Raw genomic sequence first — 24,567 nt, forward strand, 5'->3', positions numbered from 1 at the left:
GACTCTTGAGCTGGCGGGCTCTTTGTAGTGGGGGGTCTTCATATCTAGCAATATCAATGCCACAAACACTGGGTGCCGGCGTCGTTAAGAGGTCCTCATCCTTAGAGAACGTCGAGAACCCACCTATCTTGCTCAAATCTTGCATGGGAAATTTTTGTTGACCAATAACCCATGCCCTGTTATATGCTAACTATCGGATGTGAACACTGAATATACGGTGGTCGCGGTGAGTGCATTTCTGAGCAGGTCCAAAGTATCAGGAAGAAGCCTCGTGCGATATTTCAAGGACCATGGCTAGATCCGTTGTGTCTATGCTTGGTCCAATTCAAATGGGAATTTGTTGAATCTATTGTGAAGTTCTCTAGGATCAGAACACAGTCGACCAGTCAGACATTCAATATACAAACTCCAGACCAGATCACTATTTATCTATATCAGGGGCCAGTAAACAGTCGCTAGATTCCTGGTCAAGGAAGTTAGGTGAACGAATGCAATTCAAGGGTATTGTGCTACAGATCAAATTAATGCCTCTGAGTTGCCAGATGGAATGACAATCACAAACAGCAAGGAAAGTGGTAGCAGTAGGAGTCCTGAGACCACAAAATGTCATGCAAGACAGAAAGACAAGCATTTGTGATATGCATGGACTCTGCAATGCATTTGTGACAGTCACTCAGTAGGCTCATACAGACTAAATGCTACCATGGCGTCCCCAAGCATTGCAAATTCCTGGATTCTTTTGACTAGTTCCTGCACACACGATTCGCATTTCTTAATGCTTTCCGTAAAGCTGGCACTGTCAGCCCATGATAGATGTTAATTAGCTTATTCATCTACGACTGCCTCAGGAGGTCAGGGGTGATCATTATAGTCAGCTTGGTATTATCTTAGAGGATACTAGTGACTGTAGTATAAAATGCAAGACTTTTCTCAACATTACTAAAAAGGCTGCGTGAGATTGGTCTGGAGTAGTGGTACTAGTAATTACTATATTATTATATATATACCTGATGCATGCCTATCAGACTATAGATAACTGCTTTTAATTTCTACTAGTTATATAAGCAGGCTCTTTGTTATTTACTATAACCACTAGTAAAAACATCAGAGAAAGAAGAGCAGCAGACCTAGAATAAAGATATTAATACTAATTATAACTTATAAAAAGCTTAAAAATATATAACAGCCAGGATTTGCTGGTGGTCACCCACCCAACTACTAACCAGCTAGCGTGTAGCTTAAGTACAGCTAAGTAGATAGGAAGCCCTGTTTTCTACACCCTATAGTTATATATGCTGGTTTCTAATACAAGATTTAATTATATACACTAAGCAGTTCATATAAAATAGTATAAATCTTTATTATAAGGGCATATAACAGGCTTACTTAACTACTATATAGTAAGACCTATACTCCTGAAGAGATTATTAAGTCTAATCCTATATATAAGTAGGAAATCCTTGAGAAATGCCTATAATATCTTCATAATATAGTTTTAAGACTTTACAGTCTCTGTCAGAGTATAGAATCACTGTTCTAGTGTAGGTAGCACTGTAGCTGGGATTCACTGGTGGTTACCCACCTGACTATGAATGGGCCAGCATGTGGTTTAATCATGGTGAGTAGTTAGGTTCCTGCTGCCTGGGTGATGACTAGGTGACTACTTACTAAGTATTATATAACTAGACCTAGGCAGGTATTCCAGGTAACCTGTCTGAAACATATATTAAAAATCTTTACTATTCAGAGAAATACCTAGAAGGGCCTAAAAGTTAAGAGTATAAACTAGTAATAACTAGAGAATATATAGCATATTACTTATTACTATAGGCTTATAAGTAATTCTAGTATAACTTATCCCACCCGGAAAAAATCCCAAGCTCATATTTCATAGTGCTAATTGCGTTACAGAAAATTAGGAGATATTGATATCAGTGTTCTAGTGACGGGAGTGAAAGTGGTCCCACTGCGAAGGAAATCCTGCACCCCTAACCCACCGATTCCTTGCAATGGGTTCTTTTTCCGTAGTATCCATGGCTATATGTGCAACTTGCAGCCACAGGTCACCTTTCATCGGGAAGCGATCACTGTTGGTGATGTCGTAGCCCTGGCAGAAACGACTCCCATGAGCCAATGCGCGTAGGAACTTGGTGACATGTGAATCATCGTCAAAATTATGAACTCGTTGGAAGAGATCATTCCAACCTGTGCCGGGCCTCTTAGGCTGGTAGTCGATAATCTGATTGACATCCAAGTGAGGAGATCCACGTGCCGCATACGCAACGATATCAAACCTTCCCTTCCACTCTAACAGACGGACCTTATTTTCGCCACTCAACCATTTCTGCCGCAGAAAGCTGGGGAAGAAGATAGAGCAGTTAAGGTTGTGGATGAAGAAGAAATCGATCTTGTACTCCTTGGGCGGATTCTGTGCTGCACCACAGAAGAACGCGTTGACGTTAATCATTTCCGCAGTCTTTTCAAACAGTTGCTCCTCAGTGACACACCAGCCAGCGGCTATCTCCAGCAGTTCCTTCGGTGCAGACGCCAATGGGTTGTCCTCGATCCAGCTGCCGTCTCCCCAGCAGGGCGCGTTACGAATGGCATCGTTATCCCGAACTTTGCCCAGTAGTTCGTTCATTGTCCGGGTTGCGAGGTCTGGCCGGCTGTTGGCTGCTTCTTCACAGCCTTTCATGGCTACAGCCACCTCATTCTGGTGTATGGCGGTCTGAGCGAGGGCCTCTGCAACAATAGCTGGCTGGTTAAACTCTAGCCCGTAACCAAGATGAATAAGCGGATGAAGAAAGCCTGTGTTACATATTAGCTACTTATTCGGTTCCTCGTCAGCATCATAGATTGGCTACATACTTGCAAAAAGGCGAGTGAAGAGAGCTTCAGAAACCCCAGTCCGATCAAACACATATTGATTGACCACGGCTCCAGTTCCCTTTTCTCTTATTTCTTGTTGAAAGAAGACGAGATAATCCCGGTAATACTCTTCCTTGCCTAGACTACTAAGGAAAAATTGCTCGTTCTTCAGTCGGATGACATTTTCTTCGTTGAGGGGGTGCTGGGGACGCTGATAGGCTTTCTCTTGAACCCAGGCTCGTGAAAGCTGCTCTGCCTCAGCCCCGAGCGCGTATGAAGCAAGCATGTAATGTGTAATGTGATTGTGAAATCCTTTATCGTTGAAGAAGGGGTGGTATCTTTCATGGTTCTCTTGGAGGATTTGGTTAAGCGTGGTGCGGGAGCGCGCTGGAATCTGTGAGACGGAAAAGACACCAGTGTCTTGTGGGGAAATTGATATCACCGAAGGTGAGGCCATTCTCGTTTTCTTTCTTCCGTGTATTGTAACCCAGGATAAGGAACCCAAGGACCCAGTGTTTGTGTGCTGAGTTGCAGATTATAATCCTGAACGATGGATACCCATAGAGAGTGAGGAAGAGACATAAGGGACGGCAGAGCAAGGAGCGGTAGCAGACTTTTAAGTTATGCGAATTATACATGGAGCCTTTCATCGTGACACCGAGTCTGGGGAAGCTACCCATCCCCCAGCTTGGTCCAAGGTGTTGGCTTTCCGGTCCTCTACCCGAAATATCCCCGATCCGGATCCCACAACCCGGTCCGGAAATGACGGAATCCAGCTGCAACTATCGCTAGAATCGGAGATAGAAACGTCATTCCGGTAATTTGGGGTCAAAGGATATGAGCAACTAACTTCGTGGGGATGGTCCGATGATCCGTCAGGGCCAGAATTCATTAACGGAGCCATGGCGATAGGGAAGTATAAAGAAAAGCATAATACCTGACGATCCGGTATGACTACATTCCTCATCCTAAGGTCTCAAAGTCTCTGATATCAAAGATCATCTGTTTACTATTCCTTCCACTTTTTATTTGCCATCTAAGGAAAGACTCCCATAATGGAAGGTACTACCCAAGAAGTACCGGGCAAAAACCCTTGTGGCGTCAAGCCCTTCTACTGGAAGAAGGGCATTGACCCCCGGGAAGGAAAGCGCCCTCCACTCATTCCTAACAAAAAAGAGATCGCGGATGGTATGGATATTACCTGGGATGTTCCCGTCACCATGCGCGATGGAGTTAGAGTCTACGTTGACGTCTTTCGTCCCGAGGGCATAACTGGAAAGCTTCCTATTATCTTCACGTTCAGCCCGTATGGCAAGCACGGCCCGAAAACCTTCGATATTTTCCCTGGTGCCGATGTTCCCAAGGGGTGGGTGTCTAAGTACGCTGTCTGGGAGAGTATTGACCCTGTCGTGTGGACCAAGAAGGGCTACGCTGTTATAAATGGCGATAGTCGGGGGTCCTGGGGATCTGAGGGTGACCTAGAGATCTTCAGCCAGCAGGAGAGCCGCGACGGCCACGACTGTATTGAATGGGCTGGCACCCTTCCTTGGTCAAATGGCAAGGTTGGAATGATCGGTGTCTCGTACCTATCCATCGTGCAGTGGGGCATTGCTGCTCAGAACCCGCCCCATCTGGCAGCATTCGTTCCCTGGGAAGGCTTTACCGACTTCTACCGCGATTATACACACCATGGGGGTATTCCGGAGACGAAGTTCCTGCACTTCACCCAGTGGTCCTGCCGCGCTGGCGTCAACCTGGTCGAGGACCTGATCGCTAACAACAAGGCACATCCATTGCTTGATGACTATCATCGCTCGAAGTGTGTTCAGGATCTCAGTAATATCACAACACCTGCCTATGTCGTCGCAGACTGGGGTGACCACGGCATGCACACTCGTGGTACTCTGAATGGATATATTGGAATCAGCTCCAAGGAGAAGTGGCTGGAGGTCCACGGCCGTAAAAAGTGGCGGTACTTCTTCGAGCCCGAGAGTGTTAGGCGCCAGGAAGCGTTCTTCCAGAAGTTTCTAAAGGGTGAGGCCAGCGAAATTGACGCCTACCCTAAGGTCCGCATTGAGATCCGTGATCGGGCCTGGGTTGGGGAGTTCCGAAATGAGGTCGAATGGCCCCTTAGCCGCGCTAAGTTCGTTAAGAAATACATTGATGCCTCTGCGGGTAAGCTCCTTGGTGAACCGCCACGGGCTGTGACTACAATCTCCTACGACTCGGATGTGCAAGACAGCTGTGCCCATTTCTTCCTCGACTTTGACCGCGAGACCGAACTCACTGGTAGTATGCGCCTTCGCCTGTGGGTGTCCACCGATTTAGGTGACGATATGGATATTTTCGTTCAACTGGACAAGATCGACCGGGAAGATAGGGTCACGCCATATGTTGCCTTCTCCATGATTGACGATGGTCCATTGGGGCTTGGGTGGCTGCGTGTTAGTCATCGTGACCTGGACTTGGTCAAATCCACTGTCGACCGTCCTTTCCACAAGCACGATCGCCGCCTTCTGCTTCGCTCCAACGAGGTCGTGCCTATAGATGTCGAAATTCTGCCTACCTCAACCCTTTTCCACCCTGGTGAGAGGCTGAGAGTCAAGGTCCAAGGCAACGATTCCTTCCGGCATTCTACCCCAGATGTTGTCCAGTTCCATGAGGACAGCGTGAACAAGGGTAAGCACACCATCTATTCCGGATCGGTGTACGAATCTTACCTGGTTATTCCTGTTATCGAATAGAATGGGTCTATTTGCGAATTGTAACAAAGGATACAGAATTTGATGCTGTTATACAGGCATACACTCTAACTTCAATGAATAAAGTTATATTCCATAACAAGTCCAATTATAAATACGAAAAGAAGAGCCTTTTGAACCATGGGAAAGAGAAAGCTGATTTTTCAACCAACAGAGCTTTCTTTATGACAAAATTGTATAGCATAACCTACATTGTGAAATAGGATTATTAAAGGGCCCATTGAAATCTCGAATTTAACATTGCGGCGCACGAGGTGTAGGTTATTCCCACCGACCTTGACAATCTAAAGCTGTTGAATTTGGTATCTATGTAGCTCTTACCCTTGATTTTTATGAACAAACTCATTGTCACTAAACGTCATAAAGAATCAGTTGTACGTAAGATTGTTGTGAAGCCTACTGTCAGTCTATGTGATCGTTACCCCGTTACCATCCTCCACTACCCCGCTAGCGCCAGAAGAACGCCCATTTACCATTCCCACAAATAATCGGGCTTTATGTGCGGACAAACGTACGGTTTACTGGTCGTTTTGCCGTGGCTGGGAAGTGGCGGAAGAATCGGAGTAGCCTACTCCGTTCCCCAGATTGGAGCCCGTCTAGAAAATATACCGATTCAACTATGATTCAATGCAATGGTGGGATCGGAACTCACTCAGCGGCCCAGCTAAGTCAGTGATCAATTGCATTAGTTAGCGGACGTCATCTCTCGTAGAAATTCGGATGCCCCTACGTAGCAGGTCGTCCTGTCGTGCCTAGGACGATCACATCTCGTTGACTGCTTACCATTCTTCTTTCCTAACTGCCGTCTTCGAAACGCCTTTCCTCTTTTTCGTTCTTCTTCCTTGGCCCTCCTCTGCTTGTAGCATTAACGGAACGAAATCACATAGAAGCATCTTACCAAATATTTGGGAATAAAGAACACGATGAACTTTGAAGGAAGCACACCTGCGAAAAGAAAAAGAACCACCCACGCCTGCGACTCGTGCAGGCAACGCAAGTCTCGCTGCAACGGTGCTCGACCCATGTGCGATGTTTGCCTGGGGATGGGATTCGAATGCCATTATCAACAGCCAGCTAAGCGCCGAGCTGGCGTGGCAGATGCGCATTCCTCATCTCCTTTGGAAGGACGAGTTGAAGCCATGGAATCCCTAATCCAACAGCTTCTGTCTAAATTAAACCAAGGGCAATTGCCTGATACGCCAGCGACAGACGTTATTGGTATCGCTGAGGCGCAGGTACTACCGGAGATGCAGCTGCCGAAGCTGCATCCTTATAACACGGATAGCGTCGACGGAATGTGTACAATTACGTTTGCTGATGAATACTTTCCAGGGTACTTTGGTATGGACCCAGCTCTACTCAGCGTCAATAGTGAATCTGATCATTGGCTCTACTGCAGGACCCTCGTCCAGCTCGGCTTTTTTCAGTAGTATTATTGAAGCGACAAGAAAAATCCATTTTGGAGCGGGCCCGACTGTCAGGCGCGCACAGGACATCTCAAAGCCACCGTCTCCTCCAACCGAAGGACTCCCGGAGGGTCACAGTAGCGAGTCCACAACTAACGGCTTTCTGGATCCTTTCTATCTTCCTTCAAGTCAGGACGTAATGAGCCTGGTGGAAACATTTTTCGCCAACACGGGTAGACTGTTTCCATACTTACATTTAGCGACTATCGTTGACTTCAACGCCATCTCAAGGCCGGTAGACCCAACCCGGGTCAATCGAGCGCACCTGTGTGTATTGAATATGATTATGGCTTTCGCCTCCATTCACTCCCCGTCCAACTCGTCGAGCATCGTCGACAAGCTATCGCACGGAAAGGTATTTTTCGATAGAGCTCTCCATTTATTAGTTCAAATGAGACCTAGAGATCCGACACTGGAATCAGGTATGTACCTGGGAAGGAGGGGGCCTAGGCTCATAAGGGCAGTACACATTCTAACATTGGTTCAGTTCAAGCCGCGTTGTTAGTGGCCCAGTACGTGCAAGGGACGCAGCGATCGGCTCAGACATGGAGTATCGCCAACTCCGCCATACAGGGCGCCTTTCAGATAGGTCTCTGGAGGCAACCCACTGTTGACGACCTCGAGATGGGACCATTGGAAGCGGAAGTGCGCAAGCGCACCTGGTGGATGTGCTATATGATAGACAAGTAAGGCCTATAATCCAAATCATGATCATCTTTGACGTTTCTCCTAACCTCTCCACAAGAATGTGCGGTATGACCTTTGGCCGCCCACCACTTATTCCCAATAGTTATATGGAATGTGAACTGCCTCTAGATGTGCCTCTAGACGCCCTCGCCAGTAGCTTGGAGCGTAGAAGCGCAAACAGTGTGGCCTCCGCGGTATCCGGAGCAAGGTTATATCTAGAGACATCGTGAGGATAACTCTTTTCCACGTGTTCCCCTTCTTTCACATTGACTACGCGCTCACTAATACGGACTTTCCTTCAGGAAGCTTAATATCCTCCTAGGCCAAGTCATAGAAAAAGTATACGGAAGCAACATGGAGCGAAGCTCATCAACTTCTCTCTCTAAGCAGCTTCGTGAAATCATAGATATTGATCATCGCCTAGCTGAATGGAAGCTTGGCCTCCCTACTGGTACGGAAATCCTAAACAGCTTTAACATCGCCAAGCTTGCTCTTGATTCAAGCTCTGAGTTATTGAGATTCCGCGTGGTATTGAGTCTCCGATATCACAGCTTGAATACTTTGCTACATCGAAGAGTACTAGAATGGCTTCTATTGTGTCCTAGTTCGACGGTATCTGGGCCTGACGTGACAGAATTCCTTTGGACTGTCATAAAGGGTAGTATCGAGATTTGTAGCCAATCCTCACGGGATACAATCTTCGTTATTGCCAGCATCGCACATCATCACATTTTGCTCCCCATCTGGTGGTATTCTGTCTACTACGGTATGGAAGCATTTTTATCTCGCTCCAGGGTATACGCTCGAGGACATACTACAGTAAGCTAATAACCATCAACAGTGCTAAATTCCGCCCTCGTTCTGTTCGCTACTTTTCTGCTACCAATGCGCGGCTTCTCAGTGCGGTCTACGTGTACCAACAGCGAACTCCTAGACAGCCTAAAAACTGCTTACGACACGCTTGAGAACTTAGGGTCTGGTACCTGGATCGTTACTCGGAGCAGAAAGCTGCTGCACAAACTATTGTCAATCGTTGAGTCATTTAGTCAGCGCCCAGGGGGTGCGGAGGGTGAACTGGATGATGTCCTTTCCGCTCAGGTCCAACCAGGTGCTACTGGTTTGCCGTTATCTATCTCCGACTGGGATTCATTACCGATTGATGAAGGGTTCCATGTTAACCTTGCGCATTTAGCTTTTGACAATGGCACTGGACTAGAAATGCCATTCGGAATTTAGGGGCAGTGCCTTATACAGAATTCAGGGGTTACGTCAGTTGACCGGAAGTGTACCGTGCTCCTGTATGTTCATTAATGTTACTCTAAAATTATTAATAACGGCCACCAGGACTTGAAATATACAAGCTGTCCCTTGTTTGTTGTTACAATTTACAAGATGACAGCTATATGCTCTTCACTTATATACGGCCCTCCTTACGCAGACACAGTCATAGCCTCGAATTCCTTACTGTACTTGTAATCCGTGTACCCCTCTGCAGTCTGCGCATACATTGTCTTGGGATCATACGGCGCAAAAGGAATTCCTTCTTTGACACGGAAAGTCAGGTCTGGGTTCCCAATGAATGGCCGTCCAAAGGCAACAGCCACATTGTGACCTTTGTATTGCCCCTCCAGCGCCTTAGCAGCAGTCTCACCGTTGAAATTTCCAGCAACGATTACTGGGCCCGCACTCTGGTAGGCATCAAGCAGCCAACCCAAATGTCCGTCTGCCTTTGCATCAGATTCGCAAAGATGCAAGTAAGCCAATTTGTATTGCGCCAAAGTCTTAACAAGTCCCGTGAATTGCGGGACCGGGTCCTCCATGCGCATATTTTGATAGCGGCTCCAGGGGCTCAGTCGAATTGCTGTCCGGTCTTGTCCGATAGCTTCCACCACTGCTCGTGTTACTTCAACTGCGAACTTGGAACGTCTCTCAACGTCTCCGCCCCAGGCATCATTACGCTTGTTCGAGACGTCTTGGATAAATTGGTCAATAAGATATCCATTCGCGCCGTGGATCTCAACTCCATCAAACCCAGCCCTCATAGCATTTTTAGCCGCGGCAGCAAAGTCGTTGATAGCGTCATGGATTCCATCTACTGTGAGTGGCTTTGGGTGGTGCATTTCATCGCTGAAGGTGCTCTTCATAGGCACATCACTGCTGGAGATAAGGTTGAGACCTTGCTGCTTGAGGAAGCTTGGGTTCGCGGCTCGACCAAGAGCCCACAGCTGAAGATAGATATATGAACCTCTATCATGCACCGCTCTTGTCACTTCCGTCCAGGCAGCAATATGTTCATCCGTGAAAATTCCGGGGACATTAGGATAGCCACCATGTCGAGGGCTGATAACCGTAGCTTCGGAGTACCGGGGACGGCAGCGCGCTGCTGGTAGTATTCTTTGACAGAGGGCAGAGGAACGTGTCTGGCATCAGCACGCAAGCGAGTCATCGGGGCCATAGCAATGCGGTGCTGGAGCGTCATGCGCCCAACCTTGATGGGAGTGAACAATGGGGACATGTTGGATGATAATGCAATATTGCGGGTGCTGAGGAAGATGACCGAGCAATACCCATATTTATATTCTCTGAAGGTGTTGTTATAGTACCAGCCTGTGTCTGTATCGGGTTGGATTCCGTTTCAATTGCCACATCGCTACTTTGCACCCGGTTCGGCCCCTTAGAAGACCAACGGCTGAGTAACGTAATCGACAAGTGAGCTGGCCATCTCTGTTTTCCATAGAAAATGGCCTTTTTAAGAATTCGATATCTCACCCAAAGATACATATAGTAGATTGCAGGCCAGATATACACTACGATTAAGTATGAGTAGTCCGCATTATTGCTTTCTGTTTGTGTATATTCTTAATTTACTTGGGGAATAAAAATAACAGCTGTGATTTACATTACTCAAAGTATTGGTGCTTTTTTATACATAATAAACGTCTCCATAAAATTAAATTATAACAAGCTGCGTATGTATATCATTATTTTAAGTGCTCTGGCTGATACACGGAAGTCCAAAAAAGTGCCATTCTATGGAATAGAGAGGTGGTCTGCTGGCCTACACGGCCCGCTCGGCCTACCTAGTTTCCTCCAGTTAAATCGATTTGTCAGCCGACGCGGACAAGGAACGAGCTTATCGGAGTAGTATGAACCGTTAATCCGATTGGTCTAACGTCTTCCCTGTTCTTCGTGCTTCCCATAGTAGTCCGATCAAATAATATACACAATAGGGGGCGAACAACAATGGATCCGACGATAAAGCGCAAATAATTCATTGAAATCACCTTTTCTGCCGGACGCATACGAATTGATGATTTCGACAGAGACAACAGGATTACCCTTTTTCTGCGCAAGTCATATATTGATGATTTAGCTCCCTTTGAAGCTCATATCAGCAGCATTGTTGGAGGAGCACTGCAATCCGCCTGGTAATCAGGATTTTGGGACCATTAACCACGGTAGATTTGGGAGAGCCCCGTAGCGCCGGTACGATCGGTGCAGCATCTGTTAACGAATTCCAGAACACAATGGAAAAAAGTTTTGAAACCCCACAAGTCGCCTGCGCATGCCTCAACCGCCAAATACGCGTAAAGCCGGTGCTTGATAATCTCAAATCTGATTTTTCCTACGATTGATTCTAGAAAACCGTTTCGTTAAACGTTTGCCACGCTGGTAATAATATAAAATCTAGAGGTTGACACAGGCAGTGGATGTATGAAGCATAATTTACCTTTATTTGATTTTAAGCTGCAATATCCAAGTGAAACTCTGGCGAGACTATACCCGCACCATCTATCCAGCATGCCCAGTGCGACAGTTCCAATTTCAACACCCATTCGTGAGCCTATCGGCCCTAATCCCAGCACGGCGCCCGGCTCATGCAAAGTCAACACTGATGGCTCCACTCGGCAAGAACCCTTCACTTTAGCCTCTGAAGTGATCTCGCCGGCGTTACAGGTGCAGCTGGACACATTCAAGGGTCTGCTTGAACAGCAAGGTTATGAACTATCCAACCCAGCAGAAAACACAGATGATACCACTCTACTGTATGGCAACCCAACTACACGATGTCTTCTAAATCCCTGCAGCGTCCTGTCGCTAACTTGCTATATCTGTATAGACGGTTTTTGACGGCACAGAAATTCAATCCAGACCAAGCCCTGCAACAATATCATCATGTCCAAACATGGCGCAAGGAACATGATATTCGGTCCTTTTACCAGAACGTGGATGTTGACTATTACGAAGAAACCAGGAAAATGGTATTATACCATGAGACAATATACCCGAACCCCGTACTTGAAACTGCATCTAACAAGTTATGGAACGTTAGTATCCCCAATGGATCGGTCGAAGAGATAATGATGGACATGCCATTTATGTTTTCCCTGTCCGACACTTAACGAAGAAGAGATTAGACGCATATCTCAAGAAAATCTCTTCCTGTCCATCATCGAAAGCGCACCGTCCATCGAACCTTTCACCGGAAGATCTTCACTTCCACGCTCTCTACGAAAATCTGCTGCACTTTGTATTTCCACTTGTGTCAGAACTTCCGAGGCCAGATATGTCCAGAGCTATTAGCGCGTCCACACATATTGTCGATGTTAGTGGGGTGAGCATTCGCCAGTTTTGGAGCATTCGCAAGTATCTCCAACAAGCTAGCGTCACTGCCACGACTCACTACCCAGAGACCTTGGGCAAGGTATTTGTACGTTAACATGATACCCCTCTTTTTTATCTTACAAATGCTGCTAAGATTGGTACTAACTGTGAGGGATTGCGCCATAGGTCGTTGGTGCACCTGCATTCTTCAAATCCATTTGGGACCTGATCAGTCAATGGTTTGATCCTGTCACCCGGTCGAAGATTTTCCTGCTGTCTTCGTCGGAAGCCAGTGAGGTATTGCAGAAATATATCGATCCGGCCAATCTACCTGCTGAGTATGGTGGGGTTCTTAAATGGGAGTGGCAAGATCTCCCGAATCTGGATGCCGATGCCAGACGACTCGTTGATAATCTCTACGAGAAGACGGATCAGGGGGAGCTTTTCGCCAAAGGGCCTGTAATATTTGAGGATGATTGTATCAAGCTTTTGGGTACGATTAATGGGAAGCCTAGGAGGAACGACTTTTGTCCACGATAACCCTAACTACGGCTTTCATGAGGGCTGATGATTTTTGTTCTTGCGTTATTCTGTGATGGTACTGATTTTGGGATCTTATCGCGCCATGTATACTACGGTCTTCCAAACAAATGATTTTGTTGTCATTTCCTTATGGTATAAGTTCGACTTTCCACGGGAGTCATCAAGCTTGATCAATCTTTCCTGCAGGCACACCGCCACTGGATAACTGCCAAGAATATCCGTCATCTTAAAGGTACCCGGGGGTCTCTCTATCCAGATTGAAGTCATGCGGCAGATCCTACCGGAAGAATATGCCACGGCCCACGAGCCAGGGGCTGTCGGAGTAGATTCACCCGACCTATCCAGTTTCGGCCCGACCGAGTCTGCCTATTTGAATTTGTCATTGGGCTCGGTCTAACTGTGACTTGAGAATATGAGCTGTGCTCTATAAAGGCTGCTCGGTTGGACACCGACGACTAACCCCGCCATAAAAGTGAATCCTCTCCATATCCTTGTATAGCCCACCACATACATCGCTCTCATTAATCACATATTACCGATTATGCAGCCTCTCATCCTCTACTCTCATCGCGCCGGTCCCAATCCGAAGAAGGTCCGAATGATCCTCGAAGAACTCTCCATCTGTTATCAAGTCAAGGTTCTTGAATTCCCGGAAATGAAGAAACCCCCTTTTCTTTCTATCAACCCAAATGGCCGAGTCCCCGCTATCGTCGACCCTAACACGGATGTCACATTATGGGAGTCCGGCGCAATCATTGAATATCTAGTTGACATGTACGATAAGGATCGAAAAATCAGCTTCACACCCTTTTCACCGGAATACTATCAAGCGAAGCAGTGGCTGCATTTTCAGATGTCCGGACAAGGCCCTTATTTTGGTCAAGCAGTGTGGTTCAAGGTCCACCACCCAGAGTTCATTCAGAGCTGCTATGACCGTTATGTCAACGAGATTCGCAGAGTCGCCGGGGTTATGAATAGCGTGTTGGAGAAGCGGGCATATCTGGTTGGAGAAAAGTGCAGCTACGCGGATCTCTCCTTTGTGATTTGGTTTCAATTTGTGCCTTGGATCACGGATAACAAACTAGATTTGGAGCGGGAATATCCTTACTTGAACACTTGGCTGAACTCTATGAGAGGTCGTCCTGCGATTAGAGACGTGTTGGGTGGTGAAACAGCGCTGCCGGAGACTGCTAGGAAGGAGTAGTTTTAAATTAGCAAAGATCTAAGATCAAGTTCTGAGGGCTATTCTTGTTTCTATCCTCAAAATACCATATCCTGTCCAATCCAACCATCCAGATGCTTGATACTCAGATGAAGAGAGCTTCGCCTTTCGATACTAGCTCCAAAGCGCCGGGGAGAGGACAACTCGAACATCCAACTGAATAACAGATGAAGGTCAACATCTACTGGCATGATAACGCCGGCCATGCCTTTGAGATTAGCTCTGGTGCATCCGTACTTGCTGAAGGAAGTGTCTTCCAAAACATCGGGGTTATTGCTGAGCCACCCATCTCTGGCAAGCTCTTCCCTTCTGCTGATAGCAATACCAACAAGGTCTACTCATCTTACCTTGGCCATGCCTGTCAGGTAAACAGCAAACGGTTTGCGTTGGAAGAGTTGGGTATGTAATCGAACATTCTCAAACACTATTTTACTTTTAACCATTCTGAATTGGCTAGCAAATGGGTCTACGCGATGATGATTTGCTATAACGTGGATATAATATGATCAAAGCACTTATAAATAAGATCAGTATTGGGGGATCTAGATCTTGGATGCCTGACGAGCTAGAACATGGCTGCTTAGCGGATTTAAATGACATTTTCCAGATCATGTCAAGGCCACCAGGACTCCCATGTACAAACCACAAGACAGGTTCAAAGCTTTACCTCTTCCGCCATATTCTCTGTATGCACTGAGGCAGGTTTATCCCTCGGAGAGAGTGACTGGGACGGTATTTGGCTGGGAGCTTGAGCCTCAAGCCCGGCCATTAAAGGATTAGGATCCTGCAAGAGTGCGTCAATAAGCAAATGTAAGTCCAAGGTAGGGAAAGAAAAAATCGGATGAAATAAAACCCCACAACTGAGACATTAAAACATCCAGATGTGCGCCACGTACCAAAATGAGCCTATTATTCGAGAGGAAAAGCCTTTCATCTCGTTCTACAAACTCCAGCATCGCTACCGACTCCCCCTTGACATGGAGCCCATTCGGGAAAGTTATCTCATACTCAGTAATGACTGTGATGTCAAGTCCATCAGGTCGATGGAGGTAAACCTTCTTGGGAACATGGTTTAGGCCGGGAAATGAGGACCAAAAGCGGAGAATGTGATTCCGAATCACTTGAGCGCATCTTCCATGTAAGTGCCTGTATTTTTTTCAAGGCAAATTTGTAGGAGCGGTATGAATGGAAAAGTATAGAGAAGAAAACGACTCACTTTCATGGCCTTTGAAGATTTTACAGAATGCCTCGAATTCCCCTGTTGGAAGGTAAAGCTCGCTCCATTGCCTTGCCGCCTGCGGGGTGTAGCCGTCAAGGAGCTGGAAAAATTCTTCAATCGTGTCCTTGACGGCTACTGGGACGTTATCCGGCCAGATTGTATTGGCCGTTTTGGCGGCCATAGCTGAGCTTCAGTTGGTATAAGACTTCGATCGGATAATGCACGGTAAGATCTGGGAGGATGTTAACATGGCACGACTGGGGCCGACTGCAGGTTACCCTCCCCTTTCTATAGCTGTTCCTCTTCCCAGATTTTCGACTAAAAGCCCACTGCATTGACCTCAATTCCCCACGAGCAAAGTTTCCCACCCCGCAGTCTCATGACGCGGGGGCTGGCACTGTCGTGCCCGGCCATCCCGACTCCGCCATCTGGGGGTATATCGGATGTGGACTACGTTACTCCGTACGCCACATATCAACAGCCGAAGAAAAAGTTAAATGTTGCGACAGACTCGTGTTGATCACTAATTCTGTCCCGGAAGTACAGATACACTAAGACGGTACAAGGGAAGGGAGTGGTGTAGTCCTTAGAAAAGCAAGACAAGGATCCTAACGTAGGATACCAACACGGATATAATCTCAGCTATCATCCTTATTTCGCAAGGCACGATAATTTTAGATACCAAGCAGGGGATATAGTCTACCGAAAGATGTGAGTGGGCACTGACCCACGGCGACTATCAATAATCAAACTTGCTAGATGGTTACCTCCTATTCTGTAACACCATAGGAAATGAATACTTGACCGACAGGGGACAGTCAGTGATTTGACGGTATTTCAACAACACCAAAAGCACCCTTGGTTCTCCAGGAAAGTTTACAGTGTAGAATTGCATTTTTGCAGCAGTATAATTCATTGTTCGTCTCGAACACAGTCTAAAATCAACCATACTTATGCGGCCGTTCCTGTCCACTCAGAATTTATTGCAGCCACTCTGAAAAGTTGACAGCGAGCGGACGTTTTGAGGCTGCACTTTCCAGAACCTTCATCTCTTCATTTCCAAAGATGTTGCTTGATAGGAGCTGGAAATTATAGGGTGAGTATGTTTCTGGGTTTGTGTGATTGACTTCGGCATCCAGTTTGTCCGGGTTGGCAAACGAACACAGACGATCAAGCACGGTGAGGAATGAAGAGGCTAGAGCATCTTTATCGACTGGAATAACCAACAATACCTGTCGTACAGTTTCAAAGTCTTGGAGACAAGATATAGATTCCAGGGAGGACGGATCGGCCTTGAGATGAATTGCTGGGACGAGCAAAGCGTGTAAGAGAGAGTATCTGCTCATTGATGAAAATCGTCAGCTTTGAATGAAGATGAGGTTCGAGGACGAAACCCAGAAATACCTACAGGACAAATGGGAGAGTCAACGCAGAGTACTGCCTACTCATTATGAGGTCTGCTATAATTCCAATTGTGACGCGTGCAAATTGCAGCCCTTCTAAACGACACTGTCGCTCTGCTGAGGGATCCTCTGCCACTGGTTCAAGCGTGGTATGGCATTTCATTTTCAGCCACCGGAGAAGAAGCGGTCTCTGGATGAGGAGTCGAAGACTTCTATCGCAAAGCATCTGACGATTGCGAGAAGCAATGTACCAGTCCGGTACGGGGTTGATGCCACTATGCTGCGTGCAGTATGGGAAAGCATTGTGCCACTCGTCAATTTTGCTCTTAAGGGCATGAATTTCGTGCGACGTAACGGTTGGCCGTTCCAGTATAGTGCGATACAGGCTGTTTGCCATGCGGTGATAGCTGGACTGCTGTATCAGGCCCGAATAGATGGTAGGTCCGTCTGCCTCTGCAGGCCAAGTTCTAGATGAGTGTGTTAATTCCTAGAGTAAGCATCAGTCCAGAACTGAAATTTGCTAAGGATCCGCCAGGCAGAAAGGTTATTCAATTGCACGAACCGAGTCATTGATGTTGGATGGAAGGTTGACCGTGATCAAACTGTCTTCTGGAAGTAGTAACGGCCGTCCGTACATCTTAGCCGAGCAACTCCCAAAGCAGTAGACTGACCACCAGACCCGTCGCTGCATTTCCTGAGTGAGCAAGGAGCGCGGAGGACTTTGCTGATCGGGTTCCCGGTAGAAGTTGAGGTTGACCGCCATCTGTATCGCCATTCCTGAATATTGTTGGCTCTCGTCCGGGCTCCCCTGTCTCTGGGCAAAATCGCTTAGCAGCACCAGCGCCTGCACCATGGACAAATTGGCTCCTGTGAAGATGGATACTCGCTTCAGATGGCTCTTGGCCCTGTCATTATACTTTGCATAGGTCTCGGGTCCCTCTGGGCTCAGCCAGGCACCAAACGCTAGGACCATGTCACGGAGGATCGGCCAGGCGCTGGAATTAGATCGTAGCGTTGGATTCTCAAGCTCAGAACGGAAGGTCGCCTCGTGCACAAGGGGATACATCGTGTGGTAGGTGCTAAAATAGCAATCCACGAGCCGTGTGTCTTCCTTTGCAGACTTTATCTCGTCTGGCCTAACCGGCTGCCCAAACACTCCAAGGAGTGTATCTACGCCATTATATTGCGCGGCGGGCGACAGCTCCAGGGGGTTATTTGAGGGCGCCTCCTCGCTCGTAGAACTCAACGAAAAGTCACTCGCATGCTGCGTTTTCTCCACGCAATCCTGTAGCGTATGCCCTTTGTCCTGAGGTAGATCACCGTTTAGTACCAGTCGGAGGACGGAATCTACTTCTCCAGCCGGAAACAGCCTGTCCAGGGCCATCTCCAGCATTTGAACTCTGTTTTCCACCTCAGTCAAATGCCTAGGCTGAAAGTCAGCTTGTATATTATCAGTCGGTATTGGCGCGAGAGCGTTTGGCCTTACTGCCGGGTCAACGGAGTCCGCACCACACCGGGTGGATACACGCACTGCCGATTGAGTCGCTTACATTGCAAGCAGGTAGGGCGTCCTTTAGAACACTGCACAGTGGATAAACAGAGGAATCACACCGTCAACCCTTTTTTTCTCAAGGTTCTGGCAGGCACAGGGGTAAGTGATTGGACAGACCTTGGACTTCCGTGCGCGACATTCTGCACACTAGGAGACACATCCCAAGGTCAGCACACTTATTCAATCACCGTTAGTAAATGGATCCACCTGGAGCTCACCGCTGGAATGTGCGAGTTGCGCCCGTATGTCCCGGGCTCGAATGTGTCAGCAGGCATGTAAAGGGAGAATTAAGTACAGTCCACGATCAAAGTGTCTATAAAAGGGGATCGCCTTAAATGCAGGATCGTGAGTGAGGAGGCTAATAAGATTGCTGGTTGCAGATAATTTGCGGGGAAAATGTGTCTGGAGGATAGAAGAACTGGGGCGCGATGGATGGTCGATGAGATCAGCACGTGTGCCGGGAGGATTATGGAATAAGAGATCCAAGGCTACTGCGCATTCTTTCAATAATTATTGGTTGCCACCTGGGTGTCACTACGAAGTAGATTTGGTTGATCCACCTGAAGGAAACTGTTTTGGTACATACCACTAACTAGCTTGATCCGCCACCCGAGCGGGGCAGAAGTTTTGCCCCAGTCGCAGAAGACTTGATATCGATCGAGAGCTACTAAACCCATTATGAGCGGGTAACATTTGTTGGTCGAATTACCTTTTCTGGTAGCTAAATGACAAGTTAGATCATTAACCAACCATTGCTACGATTCATCATATCTTTGAAGCTTTTCAACCACCAGTTTCATGAATTGCACTGCTATATGGCTATCTATTGTAGCAACTTCTTCCATTATGTCCAAAGTCCAGCATCAACTACAGCGTGGCGGAGCGCGCTGACAAGATGTAGTTGTTGGCTCTCAGCCTACTCTTTAAGCTGCTTATACGATCCTGCACAGTTATAAAGAGGTTATTTCCTAGTCTAAATTTACGCTCTTCATTGCCCTCGTCTTCACTTTCCGCTCCTTTTCAGCCCGTAGGACCTTGGTTTTCTAAGGTTTTCATTCATTGCCATCGGCGCGAGACGTTGAATATGTGATATTGGGCTGTAAGCAGGAGAGCTCAGGCTTCAGCGATCTATATAGTGCGGATATGTCACCATTTTTCCACCCACGGACGAAGTTCAAACTCAAATGAAAACGCTGTCCGTGGCTGTTGATGTAGATTCCAATAGGTTTCGGCAATCTGTGAAGTAGCGTAAGCTAATGCTCTGATTTCTAACCTCTCTCAAGCAAAAAGCTTACTGCATCAGGATTCAGTTTCGCATCCGGATGCTCTAGAACAAATTGTCTCGTCCGCGGCGTATCAATCATCCCATCAATAATGACATGAGAGACGTGAACACCCTGTGGGCCGAATTCCCTCGCCAGCGACTGAGCCAACGCGCGTAGCGTAAACTTGCCTGCGGCGAATGTCGCTAGACCAGCACCACCTTTCAAACTGGCAGTTGCTCCGGTAAAGATGAGAGTTGGTGGAGATGTCAGCTCGGTAGACTTCAGTAACAAGGGCAGGGTTGCTTTGGCAAAATGGAACCCGCCCTTCCTATTCAGAGCCCAGATGTTACTCCTCTTCTGTTGTGATGTAGCTTTTCCGGACCACGTACCCATGAGTAATAAATCCTTGTTCAAACTCTGCCTCTGTCAATTCCAAGAATGGTCTCTTCACGAAGCCCCCGCCCAGATTAAAGACGGCTGCTGCGAGCGGGATACTCCCAAACATGTCATTAATCTGCTTGAACGCCGCTTGAACACTTTTGGCCTCGGACAAATCTGCGCTGACCCCGATGGCTTTTCCACCCTCGCTGTTAATCTCGCGGGCGACATCTTCGTAATTGGCAGGATTTCGTGCCAACAGAACGACCGGATAGGTTTTTGCAAACCTTTTTGCAACAGATCTTCCCTACAAGCTCCATCCGTTACATACTGGGTTGGGAAATGACGAGGAGGAACCTGCACGTACCGTCCCTGGGCCGACCCCTGCAATGATCGCGAACGCCTTGGCTGACATTGGTGTGTCTGGCTAGTAAAAGTACCTATTATAAGAGTATGTTTGTGATAAAGTATTGGAGATTTGAGGGTGTGATATAATTATACGTCCCGACCCTTGCAGAACAAGACCTGGGCTGTGGACCAAGTATGGCGTCACGACAGGGATTACTTCCGAGAATTCGGAATGCCGTAAGTTGTTAACAGGGCCCACTGCGGGATACTGTCTACCGATGATCTTATTGGCAGATTTGGTCTCTGTGTCTAGGAGCTCCTAGAGGGCGAGGGCGCTGGGTAAAAAGAGCAATTGCCTCCGAAATGTATGTAGATATATTTCTTACTCTGTTGAATACAGCAGGAAATTTAAAAATGAAAAAACCGTCGCATTTCCATCATTGCCGTGATTGAGCCCAAACCTTAGTCTCTTCTGACACAGGACAGGCAATGATAAAAGAAGCCGCTGCCGAAACTGGAGGGTATTTTCAACCATAGAACATGTTTATATTGCTAGAAGTAGTTATTCCTGCGCTGAGAACATTGCATTTGACTGTGTGGTTGAATATGGCAGCTACTGCAGTTTGGGGATGCCTACTTGAAGGTGTTGTTTTGCATCCACTGCCTGTGTGTAGGGATGGTCAGAATAGATACATTAGCCTAATTCCGGTATTGAATATATTCAACTCCTGCCCTTCCTGGATAGAGTATCCCTTATCATTCTATCTGTTGCCTTGACTGCTGCTTTTTGAGGTCTACTTTTCATGCATAGTGCAAAGTTCATGTCTCCTTTACAAGAAGGATAGTACTATGTATAGCCATTTCACAACCCTTGGTAAGCTAGTCTAGAGTAGTTAGCCTTCGTAGAGGCGGAAGGGCTATAAAAGCGCTCCTTAAGCGGCTTCATAAACGTGCTTTCCTGCATTATGGTAGTTTTAAGTGTCCACAAGCAATGCAGTAATTTGCCTCCCTGCCAGGTAATACTTATCTTGACTTTGACTAGACGTCTGATCCTGCATTTTGATAAGAGTCGGCCAAGTCCTCTATCTTGTGATCCTGCATGAAGCCCTTGAAGGTGACGGGTTTGACTTGAGGATACTTGGAATTATCCAAGTCCTTCTTCAGGTATGTCTGTCCGTTGGTGCAGTAGTACTGGTAGAACCTAAATTAATTAGCGAAGCGCCTGCTAATAAGGCCGTTAAGGACACCTACATGGCAAGGTAAGCAAAGATGTTACTGGGATCTTTCTGGAATGTTGCGTGCATGGTGTTGTAAAGATCAAGCAGCGATCCTAGGCGCTCAAGCTTGGGCTTCTTCCCGTAGACCTCGGCAAAGTCATCCGCGATCTGATGGATCGTCCTCCTGTCGCCCAAAACTAACATGACTCCAATTAGCTTCACTCATTAGACGTCTCAATATCAGGCAAACTCACAGTGCTGCATGCCAACCGCATTTCGATCCATCGCTACAGCCGCGACGTATTCGGCGGCGGTTCCATATGTAGTCGACTCCCAAACTTCGTCACCTTCTCCATAGTAGGACAATTTGAAGTCCTTGGCATTCCACACTCCGAAGTACCCGCTCCAGAATGTCTCCATAAATGCGCCAATCAGCACGTGGACCCCCTGTACGTTCTTCTTAGTCTCCAGGTGAGCCTTGACATGCTTCATGGGGTCCTTGGCCGGGTGCTGGCCGTACTCCAGTTTGGTGAAGTCCAGACAGTAGTCGCTGGCGACATAACGTGGCACGTTCTCGAGCTCACATGCGTCCACCAACAATTTTTGCCCTTCCGTCATGAAGGTATTGTCACCTAGGTAGCAGCAAATTACCACGTCGCTCCCCTTGACGAATGCGCGTAAGGTATCCAGATTATCTGCATCCCCATTCAGGATGGTAACACGGGGTGAAGAACGTAAATGTTCGGGCAGCTTTGCCGGGTTGCGGCAGAACCCACGGATGTTCACGTCAGGGTATGCGCAAAGGTTTTTGACAACCAGACGGGCGAACTTGCCGGTGATTCCAGCAATTCCCACGGTGATGGCCATATTAGGGGACGGTTGTAGTTTCGTATACCTGGTCAGAATTGACAAGTAAAGTATAAGATCGGGATATAATCGGTAATGGGAGATCCGGTGGGCGAAGTCGGAGTGTTCGGTACCTTTATATCTCGGCAACATCCAGGAGTGGCGACATACTGTGCTGGTGAAGAATACACCGCAATGAGATTGTCTCATAGACTTGGCTGTTCAAGCCAACGAGAGTCACGGTTGACTGTCTTCCGGGGGCGGATCATCTCCCCACGTCAGGCTCGGCATTGATGCATTTGAGAATCAGTTGATTCATGACGGCACAACTGTGCCTTTAAAAAAACAGTCAGGTTTAAATTAAGACATCTTGTTCAGCTTGGACAAAGATGCTAGCAAATAAGCAGGACAAGGTTGCGAGATTGTCAAGCCCTGAATAACAGCGGGTATGGTCATTTGCTGACCCAAAACCGACGGTGGCCTCTCCACGCCGCGGCTCTTGACGCGCTACTAGTGGTGGGGAATACCAGAAGGTTTTCCCATCGCAGTAATATCTACGGTGAGCAACATTTATCGCATTCCATATCTACAGGCATGAAGTTGTTGTCTCATTCCCTAAAGCGCCAAGATGCACCAACTGTATGATCCAACTCATACCCGTCACACCAAGGTCAGCTACGGCTAAACGTCATAGCGACTTGTCATCGAAACCGCAAATTCCAACTTGAACCGGAACCAATCCTAATTTGGGCGGATCGAATTGAGTTTTTGCGAACTGCTGGTTAGATTGATCCAAAGTGTTGGGTTTTACGGGATTTGCGAGTTGGACTGACCCAAACCCGCAATACTCTGCGGCCTTCCGAATTCCCAAGAATACACTGTAAGGAACGTTTTGTCGCACTCCGGTTTCTCTTATTTCTCTCTCCTAACAGAAGAGAGGCTAATTTCTGCAGTATCCGCAAACGAGTAGACACTCGAGTTGATGGTGTTAATGTTTTTACTCGACTTTTAGGCGATATGCATTGTGCTGTTGCAAGATATAACAAGCGACGGAAGAAGCTGTTGAATAGCCACTCTTCTCTGTTCCCACGCCGAGCTAATACTATGTGTACACATTGTAGGGAAAAGATGAGGCTGGGGTGCGTTCATGTCCAGTAAATTTGGTTGCGATCTTGTATTTGTCAGTTTTCACTCGTTTTTGTCACTGAAGTGTATCTGTTGAGAATCCGGCAGGGTTTCATACCCTGTCTGTCATTCCTTTGAACATGCCTTTACCTGATAGATCACATCCCAATCAACTATGTGGTCCAAGACAGTCAAGTATGCTACCCTCTGGAAGTTCTGTAGAAAAGACCTTCAGCCACCACATGCCCATGACTGTGGTCACTAAGAGCAAGGCAGAGCCGTATGTCTAGTTCAGTAGGGATATTTCAGACTGGTGCATCAGTGTAGAGGGAGAAGATACTATCCACAAGCATAATATCCAGCCATAAAATCGTAAAGTCTAGGTTTTCTGCCTTGATTTGTCCAAGGTCAAGGCAGTTATCCATAATTCGGCATGTGCTTTCTTAATGCTTTCCGTAAAGCTGCCACTGTGAACCCATGATAGATGCTAATTAGCTTATTCATCTACGACTTCCTCAGTAGGTCTGGGGTGATCATTGTAGTCAGCTTGGTATTGTCTCAGAGGATACTGGACTGTTGCGTAAAATGCAAGACTTCTCTCAACATTACTAAAAAGGCTGGGTGAGATTGGTCTGGAGTAGTACCAATGGTAACCACCATGTTATTATATATATATATTTGATGCGTGCCCATCAGACTACAGATGACCGCTTTTGATTTCTGCTAGTTATACGAGCAGGCTCTTTGTCGTTTACTACAGCCACCAGCAAAAACATCAGAGAAAGAAGAGCAGCAGACCTGGAATAAAGATAAACGATGCTGAAGCTTTATAACTTATAAAAAAGCTTAAAAACATACAACAGCCAAAAGTATGGCCGACCTCACCTAGCGCCCACCTTTCGGTCGTGGGCGACTCGCCGCTGTACTCAGGCAACTCCAGGCAGCTATTCACTCACGTAAATTCTTCACCCAAAGACCACCGAAGGTACAGGGCACGCAGGCAAAAGGAGCATTTGCACATTTTGGCACAGGGAAAGATTTTGCGAGCGGCCAATGTGGAG

At 47.1% G+C, this 24,567-nt stretch overlaps 9 protein-coding genes and 1 non-coding gene across 10 annotated transcripts; 4 read left to right on the forward strand and 6 right to left on the reverse strand.

Moving 5' to 3' along the window:
• Window positions 1-1,174: 1,174 nt before the first annotated feature.
• On the reverse strand, window positions 1,175-1,294 carry Aud_r0017. Its single transcript, XR_006253267.1, has one exon. It is a non-coding gene; the product is annotated as a 5S ribosomal RNA (ribosomal RNA).
• Window positions 1,295-1,939: 645 nt separating this feature from the next.
• Aud_004462 (questin oxidase family protein) lies at window positions 1,940-3,325 on the reverse strand (the record flags this gene model as incomplete). The annotated part of the gene is made up of 2 exons (XM_043289402.1): window positions 1,940-2,808; window positions 2,869-3,325. The coding sequence occupies 2 exons, from the start codon at window positions 3,323-3,325 to the stop codon at window positions 1,940-1,942; spliced, it is 1,326 nt and encodes a 441-aa protein (XP_043145337.1).
• A 598-nt stretch (window positions 3,326-3,923) lies between these two features.
• On the forward strand, window positions 3,924-5,612 carry Aud_004463 (CocE/NonD family hydrolase; the record flags this gene model as incomplete). Its single annotated transcript, XM_043289403.1, has 1 exon — window positions 3,924-5,612. One exon carries the CDS (start codon window positions 3,924-3,926, stop codon window positions 5,610-5,612), a length of 1,689 nt encoding a protein of 562 aa, XP_043145338.1.
• A 1,157-nt stretch (window positions 5,613-6,769) lies between these two features.
• Aud_004464 (fungal specific transcription factor domain-containing protein) lies at window positions 6,770-7,786 on the forward strand (the record flags this gene model as incomplete). Its single annotated transcript, XM_043289404.1, has 3 exons — window positions 6,770-6,971; window positions 7,030-7,518; window positions 7,584-7,786. 3 exons carry the CDS (start codon window positions 6,770-6,772, stop codon window positions 7,784-7,786), a joined length of 894 nt encoding a protein of 297 aa, XP_043145339.1.
• Window positions 7,787-9,213: 1,427 nt separating this feature from the next.
• Window positions 9,214-10,298, reverse strand: Aud_004465 (alkene reductase; the record flags this gene model as incomplete). The annotated part of the gene is made up of 2 exons (XM_043289405.1): window positions 9,214-10,052; window positions 10,148-10,298. The coding sequence occupies 2 exons, from the start codon at window positions 10,296-10,298 to the stop codon at window positions 9,214-9,216; spliced, it is 990 nt and encodes a 329-aa protein (XP_043145340.1).
• Window positions 10,299-11,584: 1,286 nt separating this feature from the next.
• Aud_004466 (SEC14 family lipid-binding protein) lies at window positions 11,585-12,928 on the forward strand (the record flags this gene model as incomplete). Its single annotated transcript, XM_043289406.1, has 4 exons — window positions 11,585-11,829; window positions 11,904-12,045; window positions 12,117-12,488; window positions 12,575-12,928. 4 exons carry the CDS (start codon window positions 11,585-11,587, stop codon window positions 12,926-12,928), a joined length of 1,113 nt encoding a protein of 370 aa, XP_043145341.1.
• A 544-nt stretch (window positions 12,929-13,472) lies between these two features.
• Aud_004467 (glutathione S-transferase family protein) lies at window positions 13,473-14,135 on the forward strand (the record flags this gene model as incomplete). The annotated part of the gene is made up of 1 exon (XM_043289407.1): window positions 13,473-14,135. The coding sequence occupies one exon, from the start codon at window positions 13,473-13,475 to the stop codon at window positions 14,133-14,135; it is 663 nt and encodes a 220-aa protein (XP_043145342.1).
• Window positions 14,136-15,270: 1,135 nt separating this feature from the next.
• Aud_004468 (uncharacterized protein) lies at window positions 15,271-15,553 on the reverse strand (the record flags this gene model as incomplete). Its single annotated transcript, XM_043289408.1, has 2 exons — window positions 15,271-15,299; window positions 15,370-15,553. The coding sequence occupies 2 exons, from the start codon at window positions 15,551-15,553 to the stop codon at window positions 15,271-15,273; spliced, it is 213 nt and encodes a 70-aa protein (XP_043145343.1).
• Window positions 15,554-16,352: 799 nt separating this feature from the next.
• On the reverse strand, window positions 16,353-20,385 carry Aud_004469 (uncharacterized protein; the record flags this gene model as incomplete). Its single annotated transcript, XM_043289409.1, has 7 exons — window positions 16,353-16,710; window positions 16,781-17,262; window positions 17,338-18,199; window positions 19,493-19,563; window positions 19,623-19,920; window positions 19,982-20,277; window positions 20,338-20,385. 7 exons carry the CDS (start codon window positions 20,383-20,385, stop codon window positions 16,353-16,355), a joined length of 2,415 nt encoding a protein of 804 aa, XP_043145344.1.
• A 971-nt stretch (window positions 20,386-21,356) lies between these two features.
• Window positions 21,357-22,402, reverse strand: Aud_004470 (NmrA-like family protein; the record flags this gene model as incomplete). Its single annotated transcript, XM_043289410.1, has 3 exons — window positions 21,357-21,519; window positions 21,570-21,732; window positions 21,790-22,402. The coding sequence occupies 3 exons, from the start codon at window positions 22,400-22,402 to the stop codon at window positions 21,357-21,359; spliced, it is 939 nt and encodes a 312-aa protein (XP_043145345.1).
• Window positions 22,403-24,567: the final 2,165 nt, after the last annotated feature.

Source organism: Aspergillus udagawae (genome assembly GCF_001078395.1).
Source record: "Aspergillus udagawae IFM 46973 DNA, scaffold_3, whole genome shotgun sequence".
Classification (NCBI taxonomy): Eukaryota; Fungi; Ascomycota; class Eurotiomycetes; order Eurotiales; family Aspergillaceae; genus Aspergillus; species Aspergillus udagawae.